At 36.2% G+C, this 16,815-nt stretch overlaps 1 protein-coding gene across 13 annotated transcripts in view; it reads right to left on the bottom strand.

The window, feature by feature from the left end:
* The window catches only part of PPIP5K2 (diphosphoinositol pentakisphosphate kinase 2), a 66,814-nt gene that overhangs the window by 11,913 nt on the left and 38,086 nt on the right, over positions 1-16,815 (bottom strand). For 8 of the 13 annotated variants that reach the window (XM_058167039.1, XM_058167038.1, XM_058167041.1 and 5 more), the window contains 9 exons: positions 14,141-14,282; positions 13,471-13,694; positions 9,299-9,426; positions 8,479-8,593; positions 7,541-7,648; positions 7,342-7,458; positions 6,532-6,705; positions 2,733-2,894; positions 1,420-1,489 (listed from right to left, as the gene is read on the bottom strand). In XM_058167039.1, the coding sequence (XP_058023022.1) occupies positions 1,420-1,489; positions 2,733-2,894; positions 6,532-6,705; positions 7,342-7,458; positions 7,541-7,648; positions 8,479-8,593; positions 9,299-9,426; positions 13,471-13,694; positions 14,141-14,282 (1,240 nt within the window). The other 5 variants (XM_058167046.1, XM_058167044.1, XM_058167047.1 and 2 more) reach the window with 3 other exon arrangements.

A 16,815-nucleotide genomic window follows, 5' to 3' on the forward strand; every position in this document is an offset into this window, starting at 1 on the left:
GTAATATTAATATACAATTACAAGGTTATTTTTCTGTGGCATATATAGATATATGCCACATATCTATATCTATATAGATATAGATATTCTATCTAATTCACATTTAAAAGTTGCAAAAGAGGCTATGTAGATGGAATTTATTTTTTCAACTACTGATAAAATGTGTTTCTCAATGGAATTTGTAACAGGAGAAATTTCCAATTTAAAAACTAGTCTATATCATTTTAACCATATGCCCCTAACTACAAGGAGTTGCAGTGGCTATTAATGACCTAACCAACATTATTAACACCTGTCAGGATGAAACTCATCCAGTGTTGAGTGCCACAGCTGTAGCAAAAATTTTTGAAGCAAAGTTATACCTTCACTTATACATATAAGTAGATCAGGCTTTTTTTTTTCATTGGTAATGTGATATAGCATAGAGATGAAGACTGAAAATTAGAAAAAGTACAAAAATTACAAAAACCAAGAGCGCCTATTGTATACGCATTTTTCTAAGGAAACTTCTGATATGATTAATACCAAATAAAGGCTGTATTGAAGGAGTACAGAATTTAGCAGAGAAATACAGAATTTTTAACATGTCAAGTTATTTGACAATATTTATAATTTTGTACGTTCTGAAAATGTTATACAAACTGGATCATCTATATCTAACAACACAAATTACTAACAATGTACTATTGACAAATATTAGGTTGCAGAAAGTGAATGCTGAGCCTGAAAACCCTCTACATTTGTTGTGTTATACAGCTCCACTGAGCTAGTTCTCATTCCCATTCAAAAGAGTGTATAAAAAAAGTTTTTAGCCTTGAAAACTGGTAACTTGTGATGACTTTTTCCTCTCTTCCTTCATCAACCCTTTTTGGTTTTGTGAAATCTTTTACTATAAATCTGTAAAGCACAAATGGTTTTGTTGGTTTCTGATTTTATTGCAACCCATCCTGGAAATCATTTTAGATGAAGAAGGAGGCAATAATGCTTTCAATAATATTACCGGTAATACAGTAAAGTATGATTTAATAAAGTATTCTTTTGCAGTACGATTTAGAAAACAGTATCTGAACTAAAATAAAATGTGCTATAAGAAAGTAGTTACAATAGCTATCTGTTTATACACTGAAAGCTGTAGTTGATGGAATTTGGGGTAGTGCAAAGAACTTTTACTATTGTTTTAAAAGAAAAGGGAAGATAGCAAATAAAAATAAAAGGAATGGCTTGATTTTCAAGAGCATCTTACTTTATACAAAGGAATATCATCCCAGTAATCTTAGTTTGTTTTTGTTATTGATCCAATAATCAGTTGGTATTAAAATTACTGTGATGGCAAATTGCAAACCTATAAGGTTATCTGAACAATATTAAAACCAGGATACTTCCATTTCAAAGAATCAGGATCTTATTAGATGTACATACCTATACTACTGGTCTTTTGTTCCACGATAGTTCTTGGAGGTCGAAAGAGACTATTATTTTCTGATGGTGCCTGGACATAAGAAAGAGATAAATAAGGAAAGCAGTCTAATGGGCTGGTTGAATCCATTAAACTTGAAACAGCCGCCTGCTAAGACAGACAAGTATTAAAAAGCCATACAATGGGTTAGTAGAAATACCAACATAATATGAAAGATCATGCAATTATTGCTGAAGGAGTTCCATTTCACTCATGAGATCCTTGCAATGAAGTGGTGCAAGCAGACATTCATGATAAAACAGGACAGACACCAAGAAAATTATGAAAACATAGATAACTGTATCGTTTTAGTTTAGTTTACCAAATGAATACTCCTAAACTGCGCCTGTATTGGAAGGGGGGAAAAAAAAAAGAGGAAATACAGACAGGCTGATGAAGTCACCATACAATCACTGAACCATACGCAGCCCTACCAGAATGAATTTCTCATGTTCAAAATTAACACTTATTCTCTACATCAAAATATTTTAAAAAGTCAAGAATAAACAGAAACAATGTAGTTTCTAAAGAAAAGTTTTCACAACAGAACACCATCCATTGTTTAGTATAAACCATACAACTGCTTTAAGGTATTAGCCTTTTGACTAACATATTTAACTAAATTTACAATGTTATATTCATTTTCCCATTTCAGCATATTTTACATGACAATGGGTGAAGTACTGTAGGAAGAATGAGGAGGAGGAGGAGAAGGAGAGGAGAGGGGAAGAAAAAAAAAGTATATCCAGTTATGGTATGGAGAAAAGAATGATTAGTACTAATGATTTTTTTCCTGCACAGTTAATGGCAACTGAAAATAGTATCTATTTCTAATCCCAAATATAGCATAATCCAATTATTTCCAATGTCAGCAAAAAACCCAACAACATTTAGATTTGCCTGCCACTAAATTAGATGCTGCTGCTTTTATTTCTTTAGGAAAAAAAGCCTTGAAGGACAGCTAAGCCAAAGCTTAGGTCTGTTTCATCAGGCTACAACCCATAATAATCCATATAGTTCTGGAAGCAAGCAATTCCATAACCAAATATATTCAGTGAAAATTGTGTAGGAAAAAACAAACAAAAATGAGACATGCACTTGCTTTTTTCCCCCCAGGCATTTTTGGAAGTAATTATTATTTTTAAAATCATATTTTAATGACAGGTGAAGTAATTTACTTTGAACAAAATCCAGAACAAGGGATTAGATGTCCTTAAAGACAATTGGTTCCTGCTTGGAATGCACAGTAACGTTTAATGAAGTAAAGTTTAAAAACCTGTTGCCATGAGCCAAAAATACTGGATGTGAAAGCCAATGATTTAGGGGAGACAGGGGAAGAAGTGATTTGTTCCCCTGATCTGCGTCTTCGACGCCCAGTACCCACACCACTGGTATAATGCAGCCACTCTGGGCTAGACACACTCAGGGGGCTCTCTTCCTGGAAATGAGAAAGGGGGCAAAAAAACAGCAAAGCATGCAACGTTAGAGTCAGAGCTAAATGGTAAGAAAATAAAATATAGTTGCACTCTTTTCTAGATAGCTCGATTCTAACCAAACAAAACCCACCAGCAACTGCAACTATTCAGCTACTGGTTTTGCTACAGGTACAGTACGTCAGCAATATTAATGGTGATTTTTAAATTCTACACGGAAATGAGTAAAATTGTGTGTGTATGTGTGTATTTCAGACACAAACATAATACTTGTAAACATACATACAAACACATACATACATACACTTTTGCTGCGTCCTATATCATTAATGCAATATTCTTATGAAATAAAATTAAACACTCTTTGGAAATTATATAGCTGATCTTTGATAGCAGTAGCAGGTAATTTCTTAATGCTAAAGATATATTTCACTAACTTTTTCTAATGTCGGTGAAATTTAGCCACATCGATTGTCAGGTTAAGCCTCATTCTTCCTTTAGTTCTAAGTGTAGATAAGTGAACCAAACCAGCCACCAGTAAAAAAAAACCTTTCACATCAACAATGCTCAATACACACAGATCTCAATACAGTATTCCATTTGAAAGATATTAAGTATCTGAATACCAAGATAAAGTTCACAAGGGATTTTTTTTTAAAAAAATGAGCAATTTTTGTTTATAAATAACAAAATGACAGATAATTTATGTTGAAACACAGACAGTAACTTAATAGCATCTAGAGACAGAGTACGTCTTTTTATCAAATTATTTTTCATAACCAAAATCTTTTATTTTAAATGGAAGTTTTCAATATTTCTCTTTGAGATAGAAAGAATTTGACAGTGTTCCTTTAAATATATACAAATAATGCCTTCAAAAGAAATGTAATATAGTGTAACAATATTTTCAAGCTTCCTGTTTCAAATAACTATGTTCAGTAAATTAAGATTTTAATTGGTATAGAACTAATAGAACTCACATGTATAAATCAAAAGCTAGAGAGGATAGGTATAATACTGTTATAGCAGATCTTTTTGCATCCTGAAAGAAAGCATGTTTCAAAAATATTCATATGTCATTAAAAATTATAAGCAGTTGAAATTTAATAAAAGTATTTATGCTATTATAGTAATACATTTTTCCATTATTGTAAGTAACAAATGTTACAGAAATATAGTAAAGCAAGGACAGATTACAGAATTTGCTTTCAACAGACCAGCTAATTCAGTAGCGTTCTTGTGTCAAAAGAATTCAGTGCAAATGCTAGATGAAAGATGGGAGGGTTCAAAATAACAAGACACACATTATATACAGCAATTGTTGGAAAATGGAAGGTTACGTAACAAGATTTCACAGTACGTGACCCGTGAATCCTGATTCCCTGAAGCTAACATTGAATTGTCAATTGACAGAAGGAAGAGCCCCTACAGTAAGGATTTGGAGACGTCTGCAACAGTTACTGGCTTTAAAATGGATGTCTGCAACAACAGTTACTTGCTTTAAAATGGATGTGTGCAATGTGTGTAAAGCACATTAAAAGGAGGCAGGGCTTTCATTTTGAAGCCAGTCACTGTCACCGTGGATGCCACTGAAGGTAGCTTACCTGATTACCAAAAACAGGATAGTTACGACAACAACTGCAAAGAGGAACATCAATTCTTCATATTTTTGCTACTTTTAAGCAATTCTAAACTTGAGTTACTGCTCTTATAATGGTTATCAATAGACTTAAAAGGCAGATAGAACTTGCACAAAGCAGAATGTTTTTTTTAAAAGACTGAGAGCAATCTTAAGACCTACAGCAGACAAAGCATTCAAGTCATACCAGAAGAAACACCCATAGATAATTTGGAATACTAAACACTTCTTCTCTGGAGTACAAAGCAGAAGCAAAGGAGATTTGCTGTCAAACCACTATTTACAGATTATCTAATGCCTTAGTTTTTCCTAGATAAACAATGTTAATTACTCTTAGCTGTTTGGGTTTTTTTCCCCTCTTGAAGTCAGTTTTTGACTATTTGCAACTGCCTGGTCTAGTCCCTGCAGTTTTCTTGGCAAGATTTTTCAGAAGTGGTTTGCTGCTGCTTGTTTCCATGGGCTGAGAGAGAAGGACTGGCTGAGGTCAGCCAGCTGGCTTTGGGCTTAAAGTGGGGCTAGAACTCATAAACTCTGGCTTTCTAGCCTGATGCCTTAACCACTGCACCAAACTGGTTACAGCACTCCTACTTAAACCAATTAAAAATAGTAAAATTCAGTTATATAACGTTGCCAAATGTTTTGGAATTATTGTTATAGTATTATTCTTTCCTCAGAATAAAAATGTAAAATATTAGCATACGGGGTATGTTGTTCTTTAGGTCTTTTTCTTCTGCCACAGAAATATTAATTATAGCAAATCTTTCTTCCTGAGTCAGACCACCTCATGTTACGATTTTTACTAATCCACATTCCAAATGTCTAGGAGAATCTCCATTTCTTTTATTGCATATAGAATCAGGATTAGGTTTTCTATAGGTTCACAATGCAGTTCTGTAATTTAAAATTATGGCTGAAATTTATTTTCATTTATGGATTGCATGTCTCTCCTATTTTTCTGGATACATTTCTGTCATCTTGAAGAAACTTATCATTCTGAATTTAAAAGTACTTGGCTTTCCTTAGTTTTGAGTTAAAATGGAACTGAGATAAGTATATATTTGGCAATGATTACCAGAAAAAAATTAGAACATCATCCAAAAACTATGACAGTAGTCTGTTGGAAAGAACTTTCACTCTATTAATACTGCATTTCTGTCTCACTAGAAAGTGCTTAATTTGGCTGGATAAAATGCTGTGCCACCCCTATTTGATATTTTACACATTGTAGTTCAAAGATTCTCAGCAGGATATAATCATGTCTTTAAAACATCCATGGTACAAAAATAAATTAAGTAAGCAATTGAAAATAATCTTTAAAAGTTTAAACCAAAAAATAAAAATAGTAGAAATAATCAATCAAGCAATCATGAAAGGTGACATCGTCTCAATATAAAAAAGACTTCTGAATTATTTTTTAAAACCCTAATTAGGGACAAAGAATGGAAGGGAGTATAACCTTCTGGTGCAACAGTATTCATGCCATACCTGGTGAAGGAAATTGAACAAGTTATGCATATATTGCAGTGTTGCCCGTTTTATACAGCCAGAAACACTGATTTAATATTCCCACTTTATCTAATTGTGCTAATAGGCCTCATGGCTGATGTTTACAGAAATCTACAAAAGGTTCACTAATACTGTTCTATAATTATTGTTCAAAGATATGTAGACTTTCTCTACATATACTTGATTTTCCTTTTGTTCCTTGACTGTCTTCCTGATTAAGTATAATATTATAATTAAGTAAACTGTATACAAGATTAATGTGGGAATGTGTGCACCACTGGAACACCTCAATGGCCAGCTTACAGATACACTGTCATGGAATAAATCTATCTTTATGGTTGCTAGGAGTTGTCAGCAATTTGATGATAGATGATCAATCAACTAATCACTATAATACTAGTATATTTTCTAATTTTTCATTACCACCAAAATCAATTATATTGATTATTTGGGAAGAACTCTAATTTTAAAAAAATTACTGGGATATCTAAACTTACTTCTGCTGAACCCATTTTCCTGGGTCTTGAAAGGGGTGACTTCCTGTGAATATGAATTGGATCTGACACCATTGGCTTGAACATCATTATTGAACGATCAGTCTCATCTCTTTTATAAGCATGGGGGTCGTCATCATTCTCATGTCTATGGGATGTTTGCTTTGAATCATCGTTCTACAAGAAAACAGATATTTCATGTGATGCAACATTTTGTCAAGCAAACTAAAAGAACCATTCCCTTGAATATTATATCATGGCTTTAGCTAGAAATGTGCAGTGTTGCAACTATATAACACACTTACAATGTCATTCCCATTCAGTTATCAATCAAGTGATGATAAGAGACATCACATGACTATCACTTGTGATTTTATTGCTAGCTTCTCCATTGACTCTGCTTGTTGGAAGCCAGTTGCAAAACACACAAATGAAAATCACATGACCACAGGACACTGTGACAATAAATGCCCGCCAGTTGCAAAGTGTTGAAAAGTACACTAAATCAAACATACCTAATAACAAAGGTATCAATTCAGTTATAACAGCACACAATTCAATTTGTGTGCACACAATTCAATTTGTAATGCAAGTCCTTGCTAACTATCACTTAACAGAGTGGGTTCTATTTTACATAATTACATGGACTTACTGTCTGACTTAAAGTAGTTACCTACATCTCCAAATATATTTGGGAACTTTCTAAACTTAAACCAAAAACTGGAGATTTTTATTTAAGCAACCAAATGCTGTAAAATAACATGAAAAGTGCTCTTTAAGTTTCATTTGAGAAACATTTCTAGAAGCATTTACCTCCCGTGAAGCCGGTCTGTATCCAAAACCTGATGGTAAGTTTTTATCTTCTTCACAGCCTTTAGCTCCTGGACTAAAATGTAACTCTACATGGAAGCGTTCTTCTGATGAGACCTCCTAAATAAATGGATAAGTCAGGTCATATTCTGACTATATGTAATTGGATTTTCTCTTAAATTATTGTTTCTTGTTTCCTTACCTTATTTGGATCTTCATACAGCATGATAACTATTTGGGTCATGTAATTGAGTTCACTGACAACATTAAGGTAATCCATAGCTCTCTTCCACTGTTCATCTTTTGATGCCTTATATGAAAAATGGAAATACCACTTGTTTAGTATTTTTTTATGTACACTGAGAGCATATGCACCAAGACAAATTCCTTGTGTGTCCAATCACACTTGGCCAATAAAAAATTCAATTCAATTCAATTCAATTCTGTTCTGTTCTGTTCTATTCTATTCTTCTATTGTCTGTGTGCTGATCTCACTTTATACCCTAATACTTAAACTAATTGTAAGTTGCAATCTTAAATGTATTCACAATATAGGCGCTCTGAATGTATCTTCAGTTTGATATATTTTATAATTCAGTGTTAAACATTAACTTATCAAGTGAGGACAACTAAAACATCAGAAAAATAAAGACACATTACCAGCCAGAAATTAATCCTAAAGCATTTATTTTTTGCAAATAATTTTTAACTTATTAGCCAATCCATTAACATGCACACCAGACTATTAAATTTGTTCATGGCTTTAAGCCTTAGTTTGGTTTTATATATTAACTAGTATTTTCATATGTTTTAGAGCAGGGGTCTCCAACCTTGCCAACTTTAAGACTTGTGGACTTCAACTCCCAGAATTCTGTCCACAAATCTTAAAGTTGCCAAGGTTGGAGACTCCTGTTATAGAGGACAATAAAATCAGAAAAAGGTAACACAATTTTTGCGAAGTAATCAGTCAGTTTCCATTACTGAAATGATTAGAAGTCAACTATGATGACTCTTTAGATAATCTTTCAGGTTATTTGTTAAAGAAAAATTATTACTGAATAAGTAGTGTATTGAATTGGTTATTAAATGTATCTTCTTATCTTTGGTGATTTTGAAAAGGAATGCCACTGAAACCCTTACATCGCATAAAGAACCATAGCGAAGAGTTGAAAGCAATGAATGGACATGACTCTCACTGGTGAAGTACAGCCTAGTTCGCACATGACGTTCAGGAGACATAACCCCACTAGAATACCTAAAAAGAAAATTGCATAAGTGAGTAAAGGGAACCATACATTGCATACAGTATTCAACAAATCTAAAAATCTAAAATTTCTAGATCTAAAATCTAAACATTAACTAGCAAACATTTCCACAGTTTTCTACTAATAATAATGAATTAGGCACGCTGTTTAAGCTTCTGTATTAATTTGCTGTTCATGGCATAAAACAATATATCTTTGTTTTTGTACTTAAATTTTATACAGCCTTTATGAATCCATACTTATTTTGGACCTAAATCTCAAATTGGATAAACTCTGAAATCTTAATCAGTGCTACATTTATGTTTAATAAAAAATATACTTCATGCTTTGAATTGTCTGAAGTTGAACCCTTGTTTTAAACTGCAGAATATAATGTTGTCTTTATTTGATAATCTGTGCATCCTGGATCAAAAATAAAATCAGAATCTTATCAGAACCTTTGCCTGGAAGCTAAATTCTCAGTGTGACATATGAGATACTAAAATATTTTCAAGTATCTTTGAAAATAACAGAAATTAAGTTCAAGTGCCTCAATTTACCATGTTTGTGATCATACACAAAGACCATAGATTTTTTAATGCTAAAATTATATAGACTTCATAGAAGGACTGGAAGCTATCATTTTAACAAAATATTTAGCTACATTTATTGTTACATAAGGGCTGAATGTTGAAAAAATGGTTTAAAAAACTTACAAAGGATGGAGTTTGTTAACAGTATCGTCATCCTGAGTCCTCTGAAGATCAGACCGGATTTTCCTCAGTAGTGGATTACAGTAACCTTTAGCAATCTCTAATTTTTCAGCCTCAGTAATACCATATTCCTTAAATGAAAAAAAAAAGTGAAAATAAATTTGGATACTCTTGAAAATTCCCTCTCAAGCTGTAACTCAATTTGTTAGATACTGGTAAGTACATATTTCTACCTAAGCACTTAATGAGGTAATTTAACTTTCAGATAGTCACAGTAGTAGATGGTCATACGTATGAGCCTCTGATCCTTGTCCTGCTGCTGGATCTACCTCTGGACTCAAAAAAGCCAAAACAAAAACACTGCAATTCTTTGCTAAGTTGCAAAGTGCTATTTTTCCTGAAGACAGCAAGGCATGTCAACTCAGAGAGCAATGATATAGACATGAAGCCCTAGGGTTAACCTACCCATAACACAGAATGGGGCCTAAGCAATGACAGCAGCAGTAGAGAACTTGTTTCAACCTGAGTCCACATAGCTTTGAGCAGGGCCGTATGCTAGTTAGTAAGACCATATATCAAAACAGGTGAGGCTGTTTGATATGAACAAGCAGCCCCAAGCACATTTTTAGATACAGATTCCTCCAGAAAATGCATCCACTAGTTTCACTAGATATATTTTTAAAGCCTTATTTTATTGCAGGGACAAAAGGTAAAGGATAAAATATTCACTGAAGGGAGAATCAGTTACTTCCTCCTTACCTCTATATTACAATAAGGCTTTAAATCACCATTGGATGCAGCTGAGATATTTAAAATGGAGCTTCTCTGTCATGCAGAGGTTGTGGAGACAAGCTCATTTTTTGCTGACATTATGGCTAAAATCATGCCATATTTTTTTTTTTGCTTAGGATATTACAGGGGATCGTTTATGTCCCATCATCATAATACCAGTTATCATGAGGTGATAAAAGTGTTCCATTTCAATTCTTAAACAATTAAAACAAAATAATTGATTAAACAGGGAGGGGCAAACCCATGGGAGATGGGAAGAGATTTAGACAAAATGAGAGGATACCTGTCCTGATATGAGTCTTAATTTTGGTCACATTGGCTTTCCGATGCAAAACCACCATTTTTTGGAGCGGGCGGGATTATAATATTGCCTATCTGCTAAGGTCCGAATATACTGCATTTATACTGTTCCATAAACAGTATTTTATTTTGTTTTTTTGTATTGTTATTTTGTTTATAATAACAAATTTATAGTCCTCTTCTTCCTCTCCCTCTTATTACTATTGCTATGAAACTCAGTCAACTGAACATTTAAAAATGTATCACAAATATCATTGACTGGCTTTGATGATTGATACGGGTGGCTGTCAGCATCCTAGGTATCAACTAAGTATCTTCTTAAAATGTATGTTGTTCTGAGTAGTGCAGTCTTTTGCAGCTCCACTGGCGCTACAGCAGGAAGCTGCAATTTCTTGATGTATTTTGCAAAATCTTTGGACATGGTACCAAGTGCCCCAATGACGCTGTCATTGTCACTGGGTATCACTGTTTCATCCATAAACACGTCATTTCGATCTCCAGGTCACAATATTTCATGATTGTTTCCAGTTCTTTTTCTTTGACTCTGGCATCTCCTGGTACAGCAATATCAATAAATTGAACATTTTGGTTGTCAACAACTGTGATATCTAGCGTGTTGTGCTCCAAACGACGATAGATCTGTATTCGAAAGTCCCACAAGATCTTCACCTTATTTTCAATAAACTTTTTCCACTTTATGTTCCCATGACTTTTCAGATAAAGATAAGTCATATTTTTTATATAATGACCAGTGGATTAATATAGCAACTTGATCATGTCTAGCTTTGTAATCAATTTGTGTGATTTTGCTGCACTCACATATTAAATGTGAAATAGTTTCAACTTTGTCATTGCAAAATCGGCAGTTTGGATTTTCAGTGGATTTTTGTATGTTCACTTTCATGGCATTATTATTATTATTATAAACTTTTATTCATTAAACATGAAACTCAATCAACTGAACATTTAAAAATGTGTCACAAATATCATTGACTGGTGCTAATGATTGATACGAGTTGCTGCCAGTGTCCTAGATATCAATCAAGCATCTTCTCAAAATATGATGTTCCAAGTAGCGCAGTTTTTTGCTGTTCTGCTGGTGTGTGTGTATTATTATCATTATCATTATTATTATTATTATTATTATTATTATTATTATTATTATTATTATTATGTATTCTATATGACTCAAATAGATATTGGTAATAAATAATCCTCTTTGCAAAATATAACTTATCACCTTTAAAGCGCTCCATGGCTTAGGACTGGGCTATTTACAAGACCGCCTTCTGCCACCGATAGCCTCCTATCGACCTGTGTGCTCTCACAGGGTGGGCCTTCTCAGGGTGCTGTCGACCAAACAATGTCGGTTGGCGGCCCCCAGGGGGAGAACCTTCTCTGTGGCGGCACCGGCCCTTTGGAATGAGCTGCCTCCGGGGTTGCGCCAACTCCCCGACCTCCGGACCTTCAAACGCGAACCTAAGACCTTATTATTTCATCGCGCAGGACTGGCCTAAGCGAAATTTTAAATGGAAATTTTAAATGGGTTTTATGTCGGTCTATGACTGTTTTAGTTTGATTTGGCCTATTGTAAATATTTGGTTTTAAATTTTGCTTTTAAATTTGTTGTTTGTACTCTGTGTTGGTTTTTAATATGGCTGTAAACCGCCCTGAGTCCTTTGGGAGAAGGGCGGTATAGAAATTAAATTATAAATAAATAAATAAAATAACTTAAAACCATACATTTATGTTACCTTCTACATGGCTGCATCAACCTAATTCATATCCATCTATAATTCCAATTCCTCCATTTCACTGTTTCCATCCCAATCACCCATTAGTACTTCTATATGGTTTCTAGATGCTGTATTTAGCAACCCTTGAACTTTGCCAAATATTTTTTTCAATGTCTTCCACAAGTTGTTTAACATTGATAGTTATTGCTATAGATCCATTAATTGTAATCTAATGATCTGGTTGTTTACTGTATATTACTAAAGTACCTACTTAGCAATATTCTTTGGAGTATCATTACAATTCTATTTCCTTGTATGGGCTCATATTCTGAACAGTGTATCATGTAATCGTCATATTTTAATTTCATGAACCGTGTTTTTGCTCCTTCTTATGGAATAGATCTGAGTTAATCATAGGACACAAGCAATATGCCCCATGATTCTATTGGAACCCACATTAAAATAATCTAGTTATTGGATACAAGACTACATCTAGGAGAAAATCTAATGAACTGTATAGGATTCACAACTGACTAAATATAGAATTGCACCCTTATTCTGGATTCAGTCTAATGTCAACAAGATATGTGTCGTGTATATAAATATCAGACTCCTCAATTTAATAAGGGAAAGAGGTACTGCTCTTCAATTTGTAATAGTTCATAAAAAATGCAGATTTGAGACAGTAAATTTAGTCATTTCTATAATTAGTGCCACTTTATAATGCCTTGGTAAGGCCACACTTGGAATATTGCATCCAGTTTTGGTCGCCACGATGTAAAAAAGATGTTGAGACTCTAGAAAGAGTGCAGAGAAGAGCAACAAAGATGATTAGGGGACTGGAGGCTAAAACATATGAAGAACGGTTGCAGGAACTGGGTATGTCTAGTTTAATAAAAAGAAGGACTAGGGAGACATGATAGCAGTGTTCCAATATCTCAGGGGTTGCCACAAAGAAGAGGGAGTCGGGCTGTTCTCCAAAGCACCTGAGGGTAGAACAAGAAGCAATGGGTGGAAACTGATCAAAGAAAGAAGCAACTTAGAACTAAGGAGAAATTTCCTGATAGTTAGAACAATTAATAAGTGGAACGACTTGCCTGCAGAAGTTGTGAATGCTCCAACACTGGAAATTTTTAAGAAAATGTTGGATAACCATCTGACTGAGATGGTGTAGGGTTTCCTGCCTGGGCAGGGGGTTGGACTAGAAGGCCTCCAAGGTCCCTTCCAACTCTGTTGTTATATATTATATATTATATAACAGTTATCCCTAATCCTAAAAGTTAACAATATGATCTGGAGAACATAGCCATTTTATTATATTGAGAGTACTATTTAAGTGATACATACCTGAGGGATCACAATATCAGCCAACGCCTTTGACAGTCTGTACAATTCCATTGTATTTTCTAGCTTTAAAGAGACATTATGCTGAACATCGTATTTTATGCAGTCATAGATATCTGGGATTTTACTTATATCGTATTTTCCATTCTTCGTTTTAAAGTCTTTTTCAAGCTTGGCCCACCTACGCAGCATTAGTTCCAATGTTTCACTGTGATAAAGTTGAATATCTAGTTGGACAATTATTAATAATGAGAACTGATTAAAGTATAATGAAGGGACGTTACCATAGACATTAAAGAAATATATCCACCCATTCCTTAAGCTTCAGAGCAGCCAGCTTTGCTTACAGCTTGGTTTTGTTTTATTTTGTTTTCTTTTACACACACACATTGAAATAGTTTGTACTTCTGCAATTCTGGTACTTAACTAAGTCTACTGCGATCTTCTTTTTTGCACAAGGTGACTGCTATTATACTTACATAACAATTTACATCAGTGAAGTTAATTTGCTATTAATATATTAGAGTAGCTAACAATCATTGGGAAACTATAAAAAAAATTTATTCTGAAAGTTGTTCCTTCATTAATAAAATGATTGTCCTAACAGTTAATTATAAAATAAATATGTGCAATTTAATATTATCAATCCAGCCTGATCAAGCAAACTATTTACCTGCAAATTTAGGATCTTCCATTCGCTGTTTGATTTGAGATGTCAAACTCTGGATTAAGGAATATACCTTGTCACATGTCTTAATAGGATTTTTTATCACTTGCATTGATTTTATCAGAGAAATGCTGCCAGATGGTGTCAGCTGTAGTACCAGACCAAAAAGAAATATGTAAGCTATAATACTTATAATCTACATGTATAACATCCGATATCCTAATCCCTGAAAAATACGTATTTTTAAAGTGTGCTATCCTAAATGAGAAAAACTTATAAATAAAAAAACATTTTGTCTTATTATCTTTTAAACACAGGTAGTCCTTGACTTACAACAGTTTATTTAGTGACCATTCAAAGTTACAATGGCACTGAAAAAGTGACTTATGACCATTTTTCACACTTATGACCTTTGCAGCAGCCCCATGGTCGGATGATCAAAATTCAGACACTTGGCAACTGCCTCCTATTTATGATGGTTGAGGTGTTCTGGGGTGATGTAATCCCCTTTTGCAACTTCATGATAAGCAAAGGCAATGTGGAAGCTACAACCATGATACCGTGTTTCCCCGAAAATACGACATGTCCTGAAAATAAGGCCAAGCCTGATTTTTGGGATGGGTGTAAATATACATCCTCCCCTGAAAATAAGCCCTAGTGAAAGGGTGGGTGTGGGCAGCACAGGAGGCAGCCCTTCCCTTCCCTGGTCACATTATGGAAGCTCGGCACTTTAATTGCAGCCTGTGGATCAGCTGAGCCAGCAAGGGCCGGGAGTTGCCTCTTTGCGGAGGCCTCCCAGTGCAATGCTCTGCCACAGCTTCGGAGCAAACCTTCGCCTTCCCTGCGCAGGATTGCAAGGCTGAAGGCTTCGGAGGAAACATTTTTGGGATGTGTGTCTGTGTGTCTCCCCAAGGATAGAACGATCAGCAGGAAAATGGGGGAGCGTGGATTTTCCTGCTGATTGTAGCAATCCTCCGCAGGGAAGGTGGAGTTTTGCTCCGAAGCTGTGGAAGAGCATTGCACTGGGAGGCCTCCTCAGAGAGACAGAATGAGAGGCAGCTCCCGGCCCGTGTTGGTTCAGCTGATGGATGGGTGCGATCGAACTTCCAACCCCAATGGACCCAGTGGGCGTGAGTTACCCCAACCCAGAAAGGGGAAAGAGCTGATGGTGGGGGGGTGGTTGTAGGAAGTTCTGGGAGTTGAAATCCACAAGTCTTTAAATGGCCAAGCGGCTGGCCATGCTGCTGCAGGCCTGTTCACCCTCCTGGCAGGGCTGCGCTTGGCAGCGCTGGGGGACTGCTCCTGCCTGGCCAGGTTGAATCATCCCAAATTGAAAACCTCTGAAAACGTCCTGAGTGCCACCAGCTTGCCAGGGGCCCTTCGGGAGCAGCTGCCTGTGTCGCCTCGCCCGCCACTTTTAGGCTGCTGAGCGCCAGCCTACACGCCTATTCAGTGCTGCAGACACCAGGCTTGCTGTACATCTACACTGAGTCCAACGGCCTTTGGACCCTGGCAGGCGCTGCACCTCTTTTACCAGCTGTGCGAGGTGACACAGGCAGCATGGCTCCACACGCAACACCAGCAGCATGAGGCCTGCTGTAGCCGAGAAGTGTCCCAACAGCAGCTGGCCCAGCAGGCAGGGTGGGTAAGAAGCTTCCCACCGGCCAGGCACTGAAGCTCCATCACTGCCGCTGGGGGTGGGGGGGAAGGGAGAGAGAGCTCCTTTCCGGCTGTAGTGGAGCCAAAGAATCTAAAGAGGGCCAGGTGTGGGGGGAGGGGGCGGTGAGGGGAGAGCAAGAACGAAGGTGAGGAGCTGCATGTTAACCTGGGGAGAGATGGGAAAGGTTTTGCGGGCGCAGCACATGGCTCTGCCCTCCGTCTTCCTGGGCAGGCTCCACAGCTGAGGGGCGATGGAGAAAACTGTGCACAGACTTTTGCCTGTCTCTTTCTGGGTGTGGCGCTTATGCTTGTTAGGTTGCTTCCCAAAGGTGGTAGCTCTGCAGCCAGCCTGCTTTTTCCCCATGGGGCACTCGCAGGAGGCACTGGCAGCAGGTGGAGGCAGAAGCAATCCCAACCTGCTGCCCACTCCATTCCTCCATCTCTCGGCTTGCCTGCAGCCACACCGAACAAGCAACACAACAATGTGTCAGGATTACCTGCCTCCCCCATGCCTCTGTCTCCATCTGCTGCAGGTGTGACTGCGCAAGCTTCCTGTAAGGCAGCTGGGATTGCTTCTTTCCCTCCTCCCCCATCTCTTTCCTTATTTTTCTCCCTGAAAATAAGCCCAAGTGCTTATTTTGAAGCCCCAAAGAAAATAAGACCCTGTCTTATTTTCAGGGAAACACGGTAGTAACTTAAAAGCTTCAGTGATTCACTTAACAACTGTGGCATGAAAAGAGGTAAACTGGAGTAACACTTAACAAATGTCTCGCTTAGCAACAGAAATTTTGGGCTTAACTACAGTTGTAAGTTGAGGACTACCTGTATATTACTAAAAAATCTTGGCTAAAAGAAATACTTATTTGAAATAATTACTATTATTTCTTCGAACCTTCCGTCGCGAGCTCAAGACACATTTATTCATCTGTGCAGGACTGGCTTAGATTTTAAATTGAGAGGGGTTTTAAATTGATTTTAATATTAATATTTCTGTTTTTTAATAATTGGGCATTATAATAAGT

This window comes from Ahaetulla prasina, chromosome 2 (genome assembly GCF_028640845.1).
Source record: "Ahaetulla prasina isolate Xishuangbanna chromosome 2, ASM2864084v1, whole genome shotgun sequence".
NCBI classification, from domain to species: Eukaryota; Metazoa; Chordata; class Lepidosauria; order Squamata; family Colubridae; genus Ahaetulla; species Ahaetulla prasina.